The sequence below is a fragment of the Chelmon rostratus genome, chromosome 18 (assembly GCF_017976325.1).
Source record: "Chelmon rostratus isolate fCheRos1 chromosome 18, fCheRos1.pri, whole genome shotgun sequence".
Taxonomy (NCBI): domain Eukaryota; kingdom Metazoa; phylum Chordata; class Actinopteri; order Chaetodontiformes; family Chaetodontidae; genus Chelmon; species Chelmon rostratus.
Genome location: NC_055675.1, coordinates 12,980,383 through 12,999,614, shown reverse-complemented (window position 1 = coordinate 12,999,614; position 19,232 = coordinate 12,980,383). Strand labels below are relative to the sequence as shown.

The window sequence follows — 19,232 nt, the reverse complement described above, 5'->3', positions numbered from 1 at the left end:
TACAGTTCTGGAATAAATCAGTTGTAATGCAATGTCAAACCCACAAGCAAATACAAAGAAATATGCATATACTGTACATTATATATTCAATATTCCTGCAGTGCTACGACTAACATGTAGAAACTTGATAAATTATTCTAGGATACTTTAGCTCTGTGATTCAATAAGGCATAAAGGGTTTTGCTGGTGGTTCAGCCAGGGAAAGAAAGGAGGACACACTGACAGCTGCTGTACCAAGTGTGTGTTCAAGAAGTGAAATTAGTAATGAGGAAAGTGTGTCAATCAATTATAAATAAAATTCCAAAAAAATGTATGTTTGTGTGCATATGCATGCATTTACAAACGTGTAACCATCCAAGAAATGGAGGGGTGTCCATCTCTGGATCCTCCTCCATGCACAGGTCGTGACAGTGGGAATTAAATCTTGCTCATCTCCCCGCTGGCTGGTTAAACCCTGGATTACCCTGCAGCACCCACAACTGCCAAGTTGCCAACCTGCAAGCCCTGCATCTGGCTCCTCTGAGTGTGTGAACGTGGCACGTGTGTTTGTGTGTGTGTGTGTGTTTGTGTGTGGGGACAGCCATGATTAAATCTTTAGAGACTTTATGCTGTGTAGGGCAAACCATGTCTGAGCCGTGCACCACCGGTTCAAGGGTGTTCTTAGTGGCCAAGAAGTTTAGACAGCAGAGGTACAGATCAAAAAGCAGCATCTGTTCTTTCATGGCAAGTAATATTCCATGATACATTCAGCACTGAATAGAGCCAATAGAGCCATTAACTAACAATGAAATGGGAAAAACAGATGAGCATGGCATGAAATAACTGATAAAATAAACTGGCGTATACATTAGAGTCATCTGGTATTCACTGCCTTCCTAGCAGTCCACACAGGCTTAACACACACTGCTCAAACCAGGGCTTAAACACAGTCACACACACACACACCTCTAAATTTAGCCATTTCCTTATTAACTTTTCTGTCTCATACCATCAAGAGCAAATCCGTCTCCGACAGATTTAGTTTTATTTAGCAGAAGAACTGTCAGACAGCACTGAGTAGAGGCAGCTGGAGTTGGGATATTACATGTGAAAATCAGCAAGTACTGTATGGCAACAATGACAGACTGCTGACAAGTGCATATACATACAAAAAGAGAAATACACATGAGAGGTTTAAGAACAAGACTTGCATTCATCAGTCATCTCTCCCTTGTATTTTCACTCCCTCACACTCCTCTGTGCCCGAGCCAGAGCTGCAACTACATCCTGGGTAGTCTGCACAAAGGCGTGAGAGAGGGCGGCTGCATGTATACACACACATTCACACAGTCCAAGTCAGACGCAGCTCAATGGCAATATCCCTCCATTTCCTGGAAAGCTACAGCCCTTTCCCAGTCTTTTTCCCTATTTTTCTCTCACTTCTTCCTCTGTCTCTGTGCCTCCCGACCCGTCTTTTTTGTTCCCCATGAGACCAGGTCAACCTCTAGAACCAGGCCAGCCTGCTTTCACTGGAATGAACCCTGTGGGAACTGACTTGTGGATTCTGGCTGCGTAATGACTGCTCTCTATCAATGAATGGAGGGGACCATGGCAGGCCAGAGTGAATAGTGACTAGAAGGAACTGAGGTGCGATAAACTGTGGACATGTGTGTGTTCATGGCCATGCATGTGTGTGTGTGTGTGTGTGTGTGTGTGTGTGTGTGTGTGTGTGTGTGTGTGTGTGTGTCAAACAGGAAAAATAGAAGACAGTTAAAACATGATACACAGCAGTTAGTTTATGTAGGCATGACTGCACTTCGTTATTCTTTGTCATGTAATAAGGGACACAACTTGGATCTCATCCAATCTGTTTAGTTTCACTGTCGTTATGGTCACTACTGGGTGGAACTTCTATATACAAACACTCGTGGCCAGTGGGCTGGCAGCCTGAGCCAAAATGTCCATCAACAAACAAGCCAAGTGTGTATGTGCCCATGCACACACAGGTCCTTGAGTAGCACTTGACCATAGCAACACATGCTAAACATGATAGCATGCTACAGAAGACAGATCACTGGGCAAAGACATACATCTATAAATAACAAGGATGTGGGGAGGAATGCAGAGGCATTTTGCATGAGTGTCTTTGAGAGAAGGATTGACTGTGGACATCAGCACAGAAACATGTGTCCAATCCAAATTGGCTTCTCTTGCTCAATTTGTGTTTATGTGTCTCTATTTCAGAGCCCTATAGCAGCAGGTAGCTCATGGGCATCAATATATCTGACAGGGAGGCCCTAAGTCTCTTCTAACTCCAATTAACCTTCACTAGTTGACCTACTTTCCACATTAAAATAGCGTACTCCCTATTCAACCCAGTGCTATATTTGGCAGAGGGGACTTGGTGTTTAACACACTTCACTTAAAAATCAGAGTTGTGACATGTCACTGGCTTAGGCTAAGAAGTCCCCCATTAAAGGCCCTTTGCACTGTGGAATTTTGGCCTGTCCCAGAATTTTTTTGAACAATTTTGAGACAAACGTGGTTAAATCTCTGATCGGCAATAAAAAGCAGTGGTCTTGGTTTGTAAGCTTTGGAAATCAAAATCAGGCTGCATCATAATTCTGGCAGTGTCAGAAGTCTGGCTTGTGTCAGACATCTAGGACCAAAATCACCCTTTGTGACTGTTGCTACAACACATGTGTAAATCAGAATATGACATAAAACAATGCATAATACCCTGGTAATCCAGCATAATGCTACTCCTTCGCACATTATTTTCTTCAAATTCACTTTGCAAAATCTGCCTTCATGCCCTCTTTTCCCATACTTTCTTCCTCCAGCTCCTCCTTTTTTCTGTGTATATAAGTCAACACTATGGTCAATGCTTGTTTAGTGTTGTGCTACTTTCAAAACATTAGAGTGCCCACAATGGATGACGCAAATTGTTGTTTTTTTTTATTTAAATTGTAGCTCTGTGATTCAACAAGCTTTCATTACACAGTCTGATGTTTCAAATACTGTATCATACTGTCTGGCATCCACTGGGCCCAAGACTTTCTCAGACCCTTCTCACACAGTCGGACATGAAATGATAATAAATTATTCATGAAAGCTATTTAACTTTAGCATGAGTTATAGTATAACATTTTCTATGAGTCCTGTTAGTTCTTAAGCAGACAAAGTTGTTTGATTTGAAAATTTTCACCACAAACCTTATCCTCGTAGCTGCAAATGTTCGTCAGTGCCTACAATCCTCCTCTCATAGTCACAGACAGCATGACGTTACCATGGGTGCACCTTGGGACTGTACACAGTGTACCCTTGTTTCTGTGTGTGTCTGTCTAAATTGTCCTGTCATTGTCTCAGTCGTCTGAATGTCATTAATTGATCAGGGTGTGGCAGTAGCACTGTGTGAAGTGTGAAATGTATTGTCTATCCAACAATAGCAAACGGTTATGGTTTGTCAAACAACGTGCAACTGCTGCCAATAGTAGATGACAGCCACAGCTGAGCTGAGCTGACCCTTGTTGGCCTACAGCAGAAACCCAAGTCAGCCAAACCAGACTTTGCTTAAACTCTGGACTCTGGAGTGTCAGGTGTTCCCCTCTGAGGCCGGAGTAAATGACCTCCAACCTGGTGATCAGTACACCTCTGCACAAATGGATGGAACAGTGGCATGAGACAGTCAAAATACACACTGAGGATCCCATTTGCCTATCATGTCCCTGTTTAAACCGGCCCTGATGATTTACTGCACGGCGTCCAAACAGCAAAACGAGACACTACACACACACGCGCACACACACACACACAGTCACAACACCCTTCCCTCAGTGTCAGTGCCCCAGCACACAGGGGCCCCTCTCTTTGCCCCTCACCAGTAATATGATCCATCTCTGACCTGAGGTTAGAGTAGGAATCCTGACCAACAGTAGTTGAAGACAACAGAGTGAGCGGTAACAGTTAGATGCTTACATGCAAACTCCCTTTGGGAGCCGGTCAAATGCCTGATCTCATCAAATTTAAGGTTAAAACTACAAGAAGCAGTCAGGTGTTTTTTATTACTACAGTGGAAAACACTGAGTAAGCGAAAGCTGCAAAACAATATTATCTGTCGGTGGATGAGTTGTTTCTGCATCATATATTCATTTTCATTCAAATACCCACTCAAAACAACTCCACCAGCTGTTCTGTATGATGACCTATTCAAATCCATTACTCGCCTCCTGGAGTAATGCTGGAGGGCAACAGAAGGAATACATATTTTAAAGACAGGTGTTTGTGTGGAAAGAGTTAGCATTATTAATCTGAATTCAGTGCTTCTGTACATCCACTGTTGGCCTTGGGGCTATGTGGGAGCTCGCAACAACAGATCCCTCAGTAACACACCGCATTCCTGTCTACTCTCTCACACTTCCACTCATTCACTGAGTGTATGGCCTAAATGGAACTAAGCTTTAAGAAGGAACTCCCAGCTCCACCTCGGAAAGCATGAAAACTTCAACAGGTACAGATAATAACAGCAGTGGAGTCATGCCAAGCAATAGCACTGGGGTTTGGTTAAATGTCTGGTGGCTGTCATGTCGCAGGTACCCCCTAAACACAGCTTGCGTGTGCGTGTGTCTGGGAACTGTCTGCTCAGCTTATCATTTCCCTGCAACCAGTTTTTGAATGTGTGTGTGCGTGTATGTGAGAGGGAGACAGAGTGAGAGAGAGTGAGTCACAGTCAGACACAACACAGGGTGAATAGATAGGAAGAAAGACAGTAAAAAGGAAACAAAAGCTCATGACTCAGAACTTAAAATCCTCCTACTTCATCAAAGCTCAGAGGAACTTGGGCTCGTCCTCTGAATCCTACTTTGCAACATGTTTCTGAGGCAAATTACACAAAACAAAGAAGCCATACAGCGAATCAATGGGAAACATGATCCCTTAACTACTATGTTTATATACAGTGCCCCATAACAACCTATTAAATAGGAAACAGGGGTCTGAACTAGCAGAGCAACTCAAAGGCTCTACTGCAGGTCTGTATTGGAACAGACCAAATGACAGCCGTATCAATCTTTTTGAGCTGGCACTGTCGCCATAGTATGAGTCAAAGTCTGAGTTAATATATAACCGCTGCGAGTAAGACAACAGGGTAGCAAAAACAATTCAAAAAAACAACTGAAGATAACGTGGGCTGCAGCAGAGGAAATTGATTTCCCATTTATCTTTGAGTTGACCAACTTTGTTTACATGTACAAAATGGCAAGAAGAAAAGCGTTGTAAGCCCCCCTGTGATCATGGTGTCCTTTGAAGACCTAAAACACAGATGGCGACTGCACTGAGAGAGATCTATCATTTCTGACAGGACTCAACATCCCTATTAACATAAGTCAACACACTTGAGACAGACAAAGCCATGAGCCCAGGAGACTCTGGTCATTGGTTCCTTCAAATGGACAAAATGTGACAGTCACCTTGGCTCTGACCAGCATCTCTCCACACCAGCGATTATGTTGCTATGACAGTGAAGAAAGACACATCTCCAGATACATACAATTCAAAGCCAGACTTCTGAAATGAAAACTTGCTTTTATATTCTACCATATTTCTCTATGGCATTAATAAATATCCAGCTGTTGTGAGAAACCATGGCACACAAGTGCCACGGTGCCATGTGTACATTCATAATAGATATATTACATGTCTGTGGCTCTAAATTAGAAGTTTATAGCCCTCTGATTTTACTACAATTTTACTACACGATTGCTATGAGGACAGAATTCACAGATACAGGCGTACACTAGCTCTCACACTTCAGACTCTCGCTGCAAACTAAGCCACCAGCACTGCAAACTTACGGATTTTGATTTTCTTGGGATCAAACTTGTGGATTTCACCCTGCAGACTTTGAAGCCGTCCCTGGATCCTGCAGGATCTTCTGAACACCATCCCTGCCTCCATCTCGATGCCCAGGAAGATGTCGCTGGCGTGTCGAGAAAGATCGGAAAGTTGGTGAATTATGCTGGTCAGTGTATGACAGCTAACCTCATCCAAGGACGAGAACAAAACGGGTTTTCGCAGTTTGCGTCTCCCGTTTTCCTCCGCCGGCGTCCAGCCATCCCTGGCCGATAACCTGCTAACACGCCGCGGCTCGATGCTCCTCTGATGAAAGGGCATATTTATTTCATACCAAATAACTCCGGCAGGAACGAAAATTGTTCACGCAAAAAAACTCACAAATTTAAAACAAGTCCAAGACGTATTGCCGTCCTGCGGCTGCTATTATATGCGAGGCAATATAATCCTTCAATCCCGCCATATTTTTGTTTTTCAAAGCATGGGACTTTGTGCTGCTGTACACTGGAGACGTTGCCTCCCAAAGTCTATTCAAATTCAACCAGACAGAGTGCAGGCTGGAGAGAAAAGCGAAAAAAAACACAAGGAAAAGTAGGGAAAAGTACAAATAAAAACCCGGAAAATACTACAACCACCTGTGGCAACTGGAACCGGAGCCACATGCAGAAAGGAGGTTTACCTGCCTCCCTTCGAATCAGTGCGTCGATCTGATGGAAAACGTGGACCGGATTTCTTCCAAACGGACCTGGACCCGGGCTACCGTCAAACTGAAAAGTGACAAGGAATCACATTGTGAGGCTAAAATCACTGTTTTATTCAAGCGCTATGAACCACTATGTCTCGGAATAATCATTAGTTGTTACTAATTACTTTATGGCAACAGATAGAGAGAATGAAACAGAGGCTAAACCCTAACCAATTTCTTTAATTCACTTTTAATGATATCATTGGAGTAAGGTTACACTGCCAAATTGAGTACAATTTCAGTTAATAGGTTCGGGCAAGTTAATGAACTTATGCATTAATTTAATAGATCTGTCAACCTAATAGCCTCACACAAAACCAGCAGCAGAAAGCATTAAGTGTCTTCACTTCTGTCAACCCATGCCTGAACCCCTAAAACTCATACTAATATTTTATATATATTTTTAGAAGTATTATTCATCTTAACTAAACAGAGAAATAACGACATTTATATTACCCGTTCCTGTAATAATGCGACACTATAGTTAGCTAACCGGCGAGCCAAGTTACATAGTAGCTAGTTTGAATTATGTTATCTTACATATTTAACTTTATGCTAGGCTATTTAGCGAGCTAGTTAGGTTAAGCTAACACATATTAACAGTTACCAGCAAATTTCCTACAAGTGTGGGCATAATTGTTATTATCTGGTGACTCCTAAACTTTTTTTGAAATTTATGTTTTCTGATATTGTAGTGATGACCCATGAAACAACTAAATGGCTACTGACAAGTTAAGTTAGCTTGCTAGCTAAATAAAAAAACAAATGCGTATGTAACATTAGCCTACAAGTTGTCGTTAGCGGTTTTATTTTAAACAAAGGATATGCTAGTTGTTTGCTCATACCTTTTAAAATAACCACTGGAAACCTCATTCTGTGAACACTTGTCTCTGATTTATCTCCTCTTTGTGTGTACAAGGCATGTTTGTCCAGGGCCTGTGTCCAGTCCACCGCCTGGCATTCCCACCGTTGCTCTTTGAATTCCAAAGAGCAAACTGTCATCATTGATAGCATACCATTTACCCAGCTCAGCTATAGTTCAGTACCTTCGTTTGAAAGTCTGCCCAACAACGTCCAGTTGGTAAAACGTGTCTCTGTAGTGTTTAATGTGCCCCCTGGTGTCTTCAAGCGAACACAGCAACTTCAAGGGCCACTAATGTGACCTTCCAGTCATGTATTCCCACTATCCGTGTTTCAACATTACTCAGCTAACTGCAAATCTTTGAATTCCTCTCTTGCTGGTATATACACTGCAGCAGTCACCCGACATTAAGTGTAAAAGCCAGACACAGCTGTCCTTTACATGCAATCATGCAAAACATAGATTATCCTGTTACGCATGAGTAACATCCGCATCTGTCCTTCCCTCAGCACGAAACGTGTCTGACAGGAAAGCAGCATGAGGATGACACATTCTCCGCTGGTGGAAAAAGGAACAAGCTAATACTGTTCTGTTGTCCCAAGGCCATTTTTGGGTGGCCTCGCATTCCCAACGCTGCCTCCTTCTGCTGTTTAAAGGTCAAATGTAAAATCCCAAAACGTTGGGTAAAGTAGATAGAACAGAATGTTTCCACAGGTAAACAGGTTCATTGGTAACAGGTAATAGCATCATGATTGGGTATGACAGGGGCATCCTGGAAAGGCTCAGTCGTTCACAAGCAAGGATGAAACACATGATTGTATAAACGATGTTACTACGTGAGCTCGGGAACACGGCGTCCCAACTTTTGTGGAATCTTGACTTGTAATACTGATGATGGGAACCAACTTAAGTAATTTTTTGTATCTGTTTTGAGGCAGTGAATGTGCAGTGATTGAAAGGGTGGCTCATATAAAACAATGAAAATTAAGAAAGCAAGAAAAGTAGACAAACTATCCAATTCTAGAGATGAACATAAGTTTAATCAAGATTAAATATATGCCCAAAAAGATCTTGCAACTCATAAGAGATTCAAACAAGTCAAAACAATACAAAAAGATCAGCTTCTCTGTCTGTCATGTCAGTGGGGTCTTACAATTGTACGCTTCCTATGAGTTTTGGACTTTCATTCGGGGTAAAATGTATACATATATCTCATTCACCATATTTTACAGTGCATTGATTCTCAAAACCGTAGCCTTCTTCCACATTGAAAAACCCATACATAAACTTGTTTATAGAATTATTTACATACAAGGCTTGAACAAGTCAGCTCAAACCATTTGGTGAGCAATAAGAAACTTAAGAAAAACAAACATCACACTTCAGAACAGATGGGAACTTTCTTCAACTTTATGGCTTTGTTAAGCCATGAGTAGTGACATTTTGTTACACAAATAACTGAATGGAAAAGAGGCAGGAGTGGCCTCCAATTAAATAATATGATGAATTGACACTCAGCAAGGACATTGGAGGATTACTCAACTTGCAAGCCATTCCGTCTCTGTGTCTTGTTTGGTTCCATACACACATAAAAATGTACAAATACAGCTCAGTGAGTGAACAAGTGAAACCAAATGTCTCTGATGCCTACTGAACACATTGTTCATAATGCACCTATGCGGTTGGTACACACAGCATGCATATGCAATGTGGAACTGAACAACAATGAATCTAAATTATGGCAACAAATTAACTTAAAAAATAAAAGTTGAATACACTTTGTCACAGCTGAGTTAGTAAGCAACCACATCACCCAGGACAAAAAAATAAATCTACGTAATCTCTGTTTATTCATACCTTATTTGAGATGATAATTTGAGTTAATTCAATCCAGGAAGAAAAAAAAACACAACAGCAACACAGTATTTGTTTTATGGATTTTTGAGAGCTGCAGAGATGTAACAGTGCATGATGAGCTCCTAAACAGAATTTTTATTGTTAGGTGTGTCAGATCTGAGCACAGCATCTGCAAACACACAGGACGATAAACATAAAAACCTCCCAGGTGATGTTGACATACGTCTGTCTTAATACTAGCACCTTTTTTCTTGATTCTTCATAAAGAAGTGATGAGCAAAGGACAGCTGATTTAATGCACTCAGTCACGTGGTTTAACCTCAGAAACAGGAACACTGCTGTAAAGAAGCACTGGGGCGACTGCTTGAAGGTGGAACAAACTGAAACTGCATCACACAGATAAACATATCTGAGGGAGAAAGGGAGAGATCATGTTTATTTGTTTTTAAACTTCTTATTCTGTATGATTTCATGTGCATGTCATTTTATTCCCTCTCCTTCAACACTTCATTTGGAGCTCAGCTAAACTATGGAATGACTTCTTGCCTGTCCTTCATAGATTTTGCCAGTAGACTCATTTAAAAGAAAATAATAATAAAAAAAAAACTACTTCTGGTGCACTCTGTCAATCAGATTGTGTCAAGAAATAAAAGGTGAAAGACAGACTGGTTTTGTGTGATAATAAGCCAAAAAAAGCACTTTTCCACTACATCGTCCCGTCAGATCTTCATATATGCATGGTGGCTAGGGAGAGGAATAACACACTACTGCTTCGCATCAAAAAGAATGATTAAGTTTTTGTGCACTGGTGTGTGTGTGTGAGACTTGGCAAAGACCAGAGGCTCTCTGCGGAACAGAAAACATAGTGTTATGAAGTACTTTTGCCATATAATTTGATTTTCAACATTGTGTTCTTGTGGGATAAACAACCACCATTACTACCAAACAGGAAACAGTTGGCTCACAGAATGCCGGACTCGCCAGGTTTCCGCTCATGGTCGTGAAAGCCAGGCAGAAGCAGCCACAAGGCCACGTCGGACAGTATTGGGTTGGGGTGGTGACAGAAGAGGAGCCCAGGGTGAAAAGAATACAATGTGAGAGCAAAGTCCTACAGCTTGGTAAATGTGAGCGCAGCAAGGACAGGTGGTGAATACACAACAGGGATACGCACTCCTCTTCCAAGGGCTCGATGACAGGCTCTAGCATGGGTGTATCTTGGGGCACGCATACACATACGGCACACACATATCAGTCCAATCTCCAAACATGGGCTCCAAGTCTGTCTCTTTGTCACCCTCTGGTGGTGTTGTCCGGAATAGACCTGGTGTCACTTTCTCCCTCACACGCGCGCGCACACACACATACAGGCTGCCATAGCATAAATCTCCACCTACACACACAAACAAACACACACATACACATACATACACACATATGAACATACACACTCCTTGGCTCCCCCTGTGTCTGTATTCAGGCTTATCTGGTGTAGTAGACTCTGTAGTAAACACTCTTGGAGCGCCAGAGTGAATAGGAGTTGTCGAACTTGAGCAGGTAGACTCCGCGGCCAGGGTACTGGTGGCTGCCGGCGTACACCTCCTCGTGACAGTCCCGCCGGTACACCGGCACAATCTCATCCACCTGGGGCTTCCCTGCCTCCTTCTTCGCCTTCTCCTCCTCATTGGGAGGCTCACCTGTGGACACAAAAACAACGTATCACGATGAAGCAGGAGGGAATCACCAATGAGCCTCATCCTCACTATAATTACACAATACTATCATTAACCCTAATACTATGGAGCTATATTTGTGCCTCAATCCTGAGCACACGATGGGACATTTTTATGCACTGAAAATAATTTTTTGCAAGCACGTGGATTATATTTTGTAAATTCTAATTTGTAGAAAAATTCTAATCACAAATAATTTAATCATTCAAAGTAAGGAAACAAAAAACTACTCTGTGCTCAAAAGAGTTTTTTCGTTATAGTTTCTTTAAAGTTATTAAAGTTATTATTGCCTTCTATCTTATCAACATATTGTGAGAATTCATTCTATTCACACCACGGCTCTGGTTTCCACCAAAGAACAAGAGCAGGACTTTCTCTCCCCCCTGAGATACTTAACTATGGTCTAAGCAAGTTCTAAACTTGAGATAAGAATAAAAGTTCATTCATACAACCAGTTATTCATCTCTCCACTGGCCCATGAGTAATGCAACAAAAACAAAACGAGAAAACAGACATTTCTATTCAAAGCAACTGCATCTGTTGCAAAGATGGAAGATTAAAAGCCACCATGACTTGGCTTATCATCAAATAGCAGAGTATGTGGTACGCGGTATCCATAGCAAATGGAAAAAGAGGGTAATCATGATTCATCAACAGTATTTTATACCTAACAGTGAAACTAAAAAACAGCTGGCAAATTTCCATTTTCAATTCTTGGAAAAATATTTTGTGTTTATGTAATCATGAACATATTACGGTAGGAGACCCTACACCCACACACAACTTCCCAGTAAGTAAAGCTGACTTTTCAAACACATACTTTGACCAGGAGCTGTTTTATATTTAAACAACCACCACAGCCTGCTCTAGCATTGCCTCCACACCTCAGAATATTTGCATCAATAACAATGCAGGCTTATTCACACAGACTTCCCACCCACACCTCACCTTCTTCATCCTCGTCCTCATCACTTGACTCCGACACGTGCACGCTGACCGAAGCAGAGGCAGCATCCGTCCACTCGAAAAACACCCCGAAGCCGATGTCATAATAGTCCGTGGCAAACTCCCAGAACAGGTACGAGCCCTCCTCGTGGGTGGGTACACGCACTGTCACCACCTCGCCACGCCCCACCGTGATCACACTGTCTGCGTCCTGCCGGATTTTCTCCTTGAAGTCCTTGATCTGTGGACGTGTCCACATGGAGGGCGCAGCTATGACTGGTGGGGAGTCTGCTGTGATCAAAGGACAAGAGATTTTTTACAACCTGTTGCAAAAATGTGTAATATTATCTGCTTGTGCGGGTTTCTGATTAGGAAAGAAGTATCATATTCGCCTAATTTCCTAATAAGTGATTTTGTGCCAGCATACAGCGACTGAATGCAAAACTAGCTGAACTAACAGGCCACCGATATTGTCAGTATATGCGTGCGTGCCAGAGAGAAAAAAAAGAGAGAGCCTGCAGGGTACATGTTTTTTGCATACTGAGCTATCTAATCCATCTTTCCTCAAAGCATTACTTTGAGAGTGAGCAGCCCGCCACAGTGGATTCTTTGGTTCAGGATGTATGTTTTGGAATCAGACCAAGGCCTTGTTCGCTTCTGGAGTGAGAGCTGTACTCTACCGTAAGCAGAATGTGTGGCTGGATGATACCTAAACCAGCAGGCTATCGTGTATCACTTGTTCCAGCTCTTCTCCTGCCTGTCCTCCAGGTCACATCAACAAGGACAAAGCAGTTAAGAATCAGGTTTCAGTGTTGGTATAAAGCTTTGTTTCTTTGACAGAGTTCCCTGTAGCCATTCGCTGCACAATTGGGAAAATATAGATTCTATCTGCATGAAGTCAATTTCAGTAGTTTTTGTTTTTCAAGACAAACACATCCACGGCCCACCAACCTAATAAAGGCCCGTTCTCCGAGACCTCCTCCGCCGGCTCGGGCTCTGGTTCCCGGTCCATGCTCTCCGAGTAAGAGTCTGACTGGCCTCCATTGACTGTGGGGGCTTCCTCTCCAGTAGCCGGTGAAGCTGCACAAAACGGCCCCGCTGCTGAGGCGGCGATGGGTTCACCACTGTTGAAGCTGCCAGATTCCAGGGTGCCCTGACCCATAGAGTCAGCCTGCTGCTGCTGCTGCTGCTGCTTCTGTAAGGCCGCCTGGGAGCAAAGCAAGACAACACTGAGTCAAGACATTGAAGACCAAACTATAGACATAACCAAGAATGTTTCTACAATGCTGCTGGAAGGAGCACACACTCCATATGAATCACATTTATATGCACGTAATGACTAAAACTGTTATTCTGAGGAGTTTGCCCAATACTACGCTCATCACAAAACAACATTATTATTTGAGGAGCTTAAAACTTGCTACTTGATACGTAAAATAAGAATCAATGACATTTATGCTACCTGTTGCTGGGCCAGCTGGACCTGGTAGAGCTGCTGCATGTACTGCTGGTAGTGCTGCTCCTGGAGCTGTCGGATGAGGCCCAGCTGTTGCTCTGGGCTGTTGGGGTATTGCTGAGCAGCATACTGTTGGAACTGCACTGCTGTCTGCGCATTCAATGCCGCCATTATCTGCTGCCTGGGACACAGAACACAGGAGAAGAGTTGGTGAGGAAGGAAATATAGGAAATGGAGAGGAGGCAATGGAGGACAGTGGAAAGTTTGAGGGTTTTAACATAGAGTGAAGAGTCATAGTGAGTGGGGAGAGTGTCCTCTGTGGGCCAGGCTTCAGCTGAGCGCTGACCCCGCTAAAGTGCAATGATTGCCCTGCTCCAGAACTAAAAGACCTGCAGATATCAATATCACGAGAGTGTGACGATCATGCAAAAGTCATGCTAAAGTCAAATCGATATCCTGCAAGCCCAAGCACATAATGCAGAGACACACAGAGGGATACAGACACACATACTTCTGCTGCTCAACCCGTAGCCTCTCCTCCTCAGCCTGCCTCCTTTCCTCTTCCTCTCTCCTCAGCCGTTCTTCCTCCTCAAGCCTCCGTCTCTCCTCCTCTTGCCTTTGTCGCTCCCTCTCCTCCTCCTCCTGCCGCTGACGCTCCTCCTCTTCTTTCCTGGGGTACATTAAAAAAAATAATAGAGGATATTATAAATGATGGAAATGGTTAAATTTGTGGAAAAATGTCACACAACAGCAGACAACAAATGTCCAATATTTCCACTGCTGCTTCACAGTTTTTACTGGCTGCATATAGGACAAATGGAGACAGAGTCTGTATTTAGACACTGTGGCAGAGGGATCTCTCCCAGGGGAAATGACGAGCACTTTACCTTTTCCTCTCCTGCTCCTCCCTTTCGATCTTGTGTGAGGTGACATAAGGAGCAAAGAGGTTACAGCACTTGTTCAGCAGCTTGACAAACTCCACCATGGCCTCCTCCCTCTCCATGTTACCCAAGGAGGCCCACTCTTTTCTGCACACAGAAAGAATGGAGGTGAGGATAGATAAAATAGGCAGCCGGGCGAAGTAGGCTCAGCCATCAAGTACCTTTTGTCTTCTTTTGAGATCTTATTGTATTACAATGAGTAAACTGGGGAAAAGTAAAATCTGTAGCATTTGTAACATCTATTGTGTCTTTAGACCAGAACAAAAAACAAGGAAAACCTCATTTTTACAATCATAAGAATATTTTATAATTTAACTGTGGACATGATATTTGCACAATGAGTGAACCAGTAATAAATTTGAAATAATAAGAGTGTGGCTGTGAAACAAGGCTAAACTTTTGAGACATAAACGAATATTAAGAGATAAAGGAACCATATTAACACTTCAGTGAATGGAGAGGCGTGTGCGCGCATTTCCTGAAAAACAGGAAAAAAGTTCAAAGGTCACGTGCCCACACAGATGTTTGCTGGGGTTACCTGCGGTCGTTGCCCAGGACGTCAAAGAAGCCAACCTCCGGTGAAGCATCTGGATTGTAAGGGCCGAGCAACACCTGTTTGTGCAGAGCCACCAGTCGCAGCTTCTCCTCGTAGGTTGGGTGGAAGGCCTTGCCGTCTTTATCTGAGAGAAGCGACGTGGAAGCAGTGAGTTTGGATTTATTTGTCTTTTCTGTCCAGTGGTGAAAAGTGCTGGTGAATACTACAATACACCTTTGTGTCTTAGTACAACGTGGTAGTAAAAAAAGTAGTTCTTGTTCCAAGACTATAGACTGTATAAGAATTACTCTGTTGATTGTAGCCATTCTCCTTTTCAAAACCCACAGACACTCTATAACTTAATAAGAACCCCATGGCACTTTAATCCTACTGAAATTTGCTTAACCAGAGGTGAAGCAAGAATCAGATTTATGTATACAAGTTATGCAATTAGGCCTAACCCTCACCAGACTAGAAATACATGACTGGAAATACAAAGCACAGATTACAACTGCACAGAATGACAACCAGGCCCAAACCTGTTTGCACAGTCATCACAGGTGCTTTGCTTTAATAGACAGTAGAAATGCCCAGAAGAAATGCTGGAAAATGTTCAGTATATTTCCAAAGTAACAACTGACTATACCTTGTGTATATTTCAAACATTTCCTCAAAGGCTGACAAGTTCGATCTGAAAGACTGATGCAATTTGGATAAGCTGTGCTGTTTTGACACGTATTAGTGAGCATGACATAACTCAAATGAGGCTGTGGTTTTGAAGCTTAAAATTAATTGCATAGCTGGTTTTGTATTGGAGTAAGAGAGACCGCTGCACATTTCATCCGGGCCAGCACTGATTTTGCTGGATAAACAAACATACATGTATGAAAAGGCAGCTGAACTTTTTAAAGTAACTGATAAAGAAGTAGAAAATTAGGGGTTCTGTTAGTACCAAGACATGGTCACGTAGACCAACAAAGACTTCAGCCGCAACTGCCTGGAAAATTGGTCAGGATGCAAAGAAAAAACGCACAAGCAACTTCAGCTGAAACACAGGCTTCCCTGCAAAAAAGGCACCGCTGCTGTTTCAGGATGCACAATAAGGAGGGACTTGAACAAACATGGGCTACAAGGTTGCGTTCTGCCAGCTCCACAAAACAGCCCGCTTACAATATGCCAAACAGCACAGAGACAAACCTCAAAACCACTGGAACAAAGTCATTTGGAGTGATGAGACCAAAACTGAACTTTATGGTCACAACCAGAGAAAGAATAGTACACGTCTTGCACATTCTTCCCAGGAGTGTGTAAATGTATAAGACGAACAGTTGTTCAGACAGTCCAGTTTGTATGCATGGAAACACAAATATGAGTAATCCACTCGTGCTTTATCTTGGATTTCCTGCTGGTGTAGGGACAGCAGGGAGTGGTACAGGACGGATAGGAGGCAGCGGATCGGTTGTAAAACATACTAGTGGTCACACAAGCCTGTATGCGCCCAGAACGTCGCTCCGGGCAGCACTGTAAACTGGTTTTAACAACACGAGACTATGGTCCAGTCTTATCCTCAGAATCAAATCCTTCAACACAGCAGGATCCAGTCCGCGTACAATTTATCAGATCTGATCTGCGTACGCATACGACACACCGCCGCAGCCGTGGCGGGGCAGGGCGTGTTTAAAGCTCCCAAACAAATCATCATAAACCACCATGCAGTTATGATGGGTGGGTTCTTACATTACAAGTCTGTAATTGATGGAGCCGTCGCATAACTTACAGGCTGACGGCAAGGCAGGTTATTCTGCTCAAACCCAAAGACGGGTAACCAGAGGGGAGACAACACCAGGCAAAGAGCCGGATGAAAATGTCCTCAGGCCACACAGAGACACGGACGGGCAACTCGGAAGTGCCGAGCTTGTTATCCAGGCAGCTAACAGCTTGTTGGCGGTGTTGGCTACTCGTTAGCTATGTAGCTAATGTAATGTTGCGGCTCGCAGCAGCAGCCCCCGGCGGTGACAGCTAACAGCTAACGTTAGCAATCTGCTAGCTAACCTCAGCGTCCGGGGAGCGACGTGTGTCACAATTTAACGGTCGGTTCGGAGGCTAGCTGCTTCTGTGCGTTAAAGCTGTGCGATTACAACAAACGTTAAATACCTTTGAAGAATTTAAGGCCCATTCCATAAAGCTCTTGCAAAGGAAAGCCCCATTTCCTCTCTATCGCAGATTTGCCAGACTCTCCATCTTCGCCTCCAGCGGCACCCGGCGTGTCGGTCCCGGGTTCCGCGGGCTTGAGGTCCGGCTCCTCGACCTGGCCCTGCTCGCCCTCCGGGTCGGGACTGAGGGTGAGGCCATCGATGGAAACTTCGAGCCGGCTGGAAGTCGCACTGTCGAGGTCGCCGCTCTGAACCTCTGTCGCCATCATGTAGACTGTCAGCTGAAGCGGCCACGTACCTACTTCCGTTTAGACTTGACGGAAGTTCCGGGAGATTTTTTTCCCCCGATGTAAATAATGACGAAGCTTTATCCGATAAGATCTTTTTTTTTTCTTTTTACAGAAGTTACTATTTTCACACTTTGGACGGTTATTAATTTTAATCTTTTCCAGATTTTGTTGTATTTTGAAAAATACACTCTTGTGCCATGTTCTTTGTTCATCATTTGTGTGTGTTTTTGCTTAGGAAAATTTATTCACAAAGCAAAATTTTAAATTATGTCTAAAAGTGATGGTAAAAATTGTAAAATGTCATCTTGATTTTCTTTTAACGCTGAGGAATTGACATTAATCTTTGTAAATGCACTGAATATATGCATTTCTATAATAAACGATGTTTTAAAAATACACATTAAAGAAGCTGACAAGTGATTGGATGCTTCATATGACGATCAAGAAAAGCTAACAATAAATCGGGTAGTTCAGACACATTCACTCGTCTCAATTTGTAACAAATATATGTTATATTGATCTCAAAAAAATCTTAGTCTACTAAATCAGCTTAAGCTTTGTTGTCCAAAGGGGGCATTTGTTCTGCAGCCAGATGAAACGCGAATAGATGTATAATTCTCACAAAACACAATAAAATACATAAAACATATTAAAAACAATTGAAAAATTCAATCTGTTCTCAAGATGTGTTGTGCGACTTTTTCCCTTCTGATTGTTATTTTACATGAATGAAAATAAATGGCCACATTTTAGACAGAGGCTGATATGATATCAATATAGACAGTTTAAATATAATAATAATATATTGGCTGAAAGTCAATTTTCATAAACACAAAAAGAAGGATCAATTCAATTTGGCTATTAAATAATTGTGATCTGAAAACTAAACTTGTCAGTGCTCTCTGGTGGGCACTCTGTGTAAATGAGACATTGTTCCTAATTTGCCTCAAATGGATCTGTTGTACTGACATTTCTTGTTACAATAATGCCAGTTTATCTGCAGGAAGCGAATATTGATTGTCGTTGTATCAGCCCGAGTGGTTTACTGATCCAGCTCTAATATAAACACTTTTTATTGCTGTGACATTCACAATTCTGTGCTTAGATTCAGAAACAAAAGCAACAATCATCACACTCAGTTACTGCTCGTGATCATATAAATGCACCGTGACACCGAGCACACAATCTTATTATGAAACTATGAACATACTATAGTTCTTAAAAACTTCCCTCAAATACACAAAGACTGAACTCATAACAAAGGCCCATACGACAGCTGACATTTTAACATCTACCTGCAAACTGAGGATAACTTACCTGTCTGTCTGCACTTAAATGTATAGTGGTCAGGCCAAACTGTGGGTTAAACAGTGGTCAGACTTTAAAGGTGTGAATGCTTTTGTTTGTGTCTACAACTGGGAATGGCCATTGGAAATCCCAAAGTGTTTTTACTGTTTGATGATTGAAAGTTCAGTCTGTTAAATGCAATATATGAAGATGAATCAATTTCAAACTATTCTGATCCAATACAAATGTCTTAAATTCTATCATGGCCTGCCAAACTGAAAATCCTGACAAGTGCAAACACTAAAATTGAAAGTGCATGACAATGTCCCTGCACTAAATTCATATTTTCATTGGTCATATCTTAAGAAATTTGTGGCCACAGATGAATGTATGAGGCGCCCACTGTTTATTTCATGATCTGCAGATCGCTCTCAGACAAGCTGTCATTGATCATTACAAAAGATCAGGAACTTCAACAGCCTGGATTTAGCATAGCAATCTGGTCTGTGCGCACAGGCAATACCCAATTAGGGCCCTCAGACAAAGAAGCCTGTGAGCTGTGAATGTCTTGTCCAACAAGCACATCCTACCTGAACAATGCT

The 19,232-nt window shown here is 42.5% G+C and overlaps 2 protein-coding genes across 3 annotated transcripts in view; both read right to left on the bottom strand.

Moving 5' to 3' along the window:
• nhsl1b (NHS-like 1b) overlaps window positions 1–6,302 on the bottom strand; it is a 104,055-nt gene extending 97,753 nt beyond the window's left edge. The window contains exon 1 of the mRNA XM_041958358.1: window positions 5,832–6,302. Coding sequence (XP_041814292.1) covers window positions 5,832–6,150 — 319 coding nt within the window. The 5' untranslated portion in view covers window positions 6,151–6,302. The remainder of the gene's footprint in view (window positions 1–5,831) is intronic.
• A 2,155-nt stretch (window positions 6,303–8,457) lies between these two features.
• Window positions 8,458–17,346, bottom strand: acbd3 (acyl-Coenzyme A binding domain containing 3). Of its 2 annotated transcripts, none has more exons than XM_041958385.1 (8): window positions 17,055–17,346; window positions 14,904–15,045; window positions 14,312–14,452; window positions 13,936–14,094; window positions 13,431–13,605; window positions 12,920–13,175; window positions 11,972–12,259; window positions 8,458–10,987 (listed from the first exon to the last, which is right to left on the bottom strand). In XM_041958385.1, exons 1-8 carry the CDS (start codon window positions 17,320–17,322, stop codon window positions 10,773–10,775), a joined length of 1,644 nt encoding a protein of 547 aa, XP_041814319.1. In that variant the 5' UTR covers window positions 17,323–17,346; the 3' UTR covers window positions 8,458–10,772. The 2 variants fall into 2 exon arrangements, with proteins under 2 accessions (XP_041814319.1, XP_041814320.1); XM_041958386.1 differs by having other exon boundaries at window positions 11,972–12,256.
• Between the last annotated feature and the right edge of the window lie 1,886 nt (window positions 17,347–19,232).

Bases quoted from the DNA above. Each gene is read 5' to 3' on its own strand.
- acbd3 (XM_041958385.1), bottom strand. From the start codon at position 17,322: ATGATGGCGACAGAGGTTCAGAGCGGCGACCTCGACAGTGCGACTTCC. The intron at 15,046-17,054 runs GTATTTAACGTT...CGCTTCTCTCAG, and splicing joins GGGCCTTAAATTCTTCAAAG to ATAAAGACGGCAAGGCCTTC. The intron at 13,606-13,935 runs GTATGTGTGTCT...TCTGTGTCCCAG, and splicing joins CTACGGGTTGAGCAGCAGAA to GCAGCAGATAATGGCGGCAT.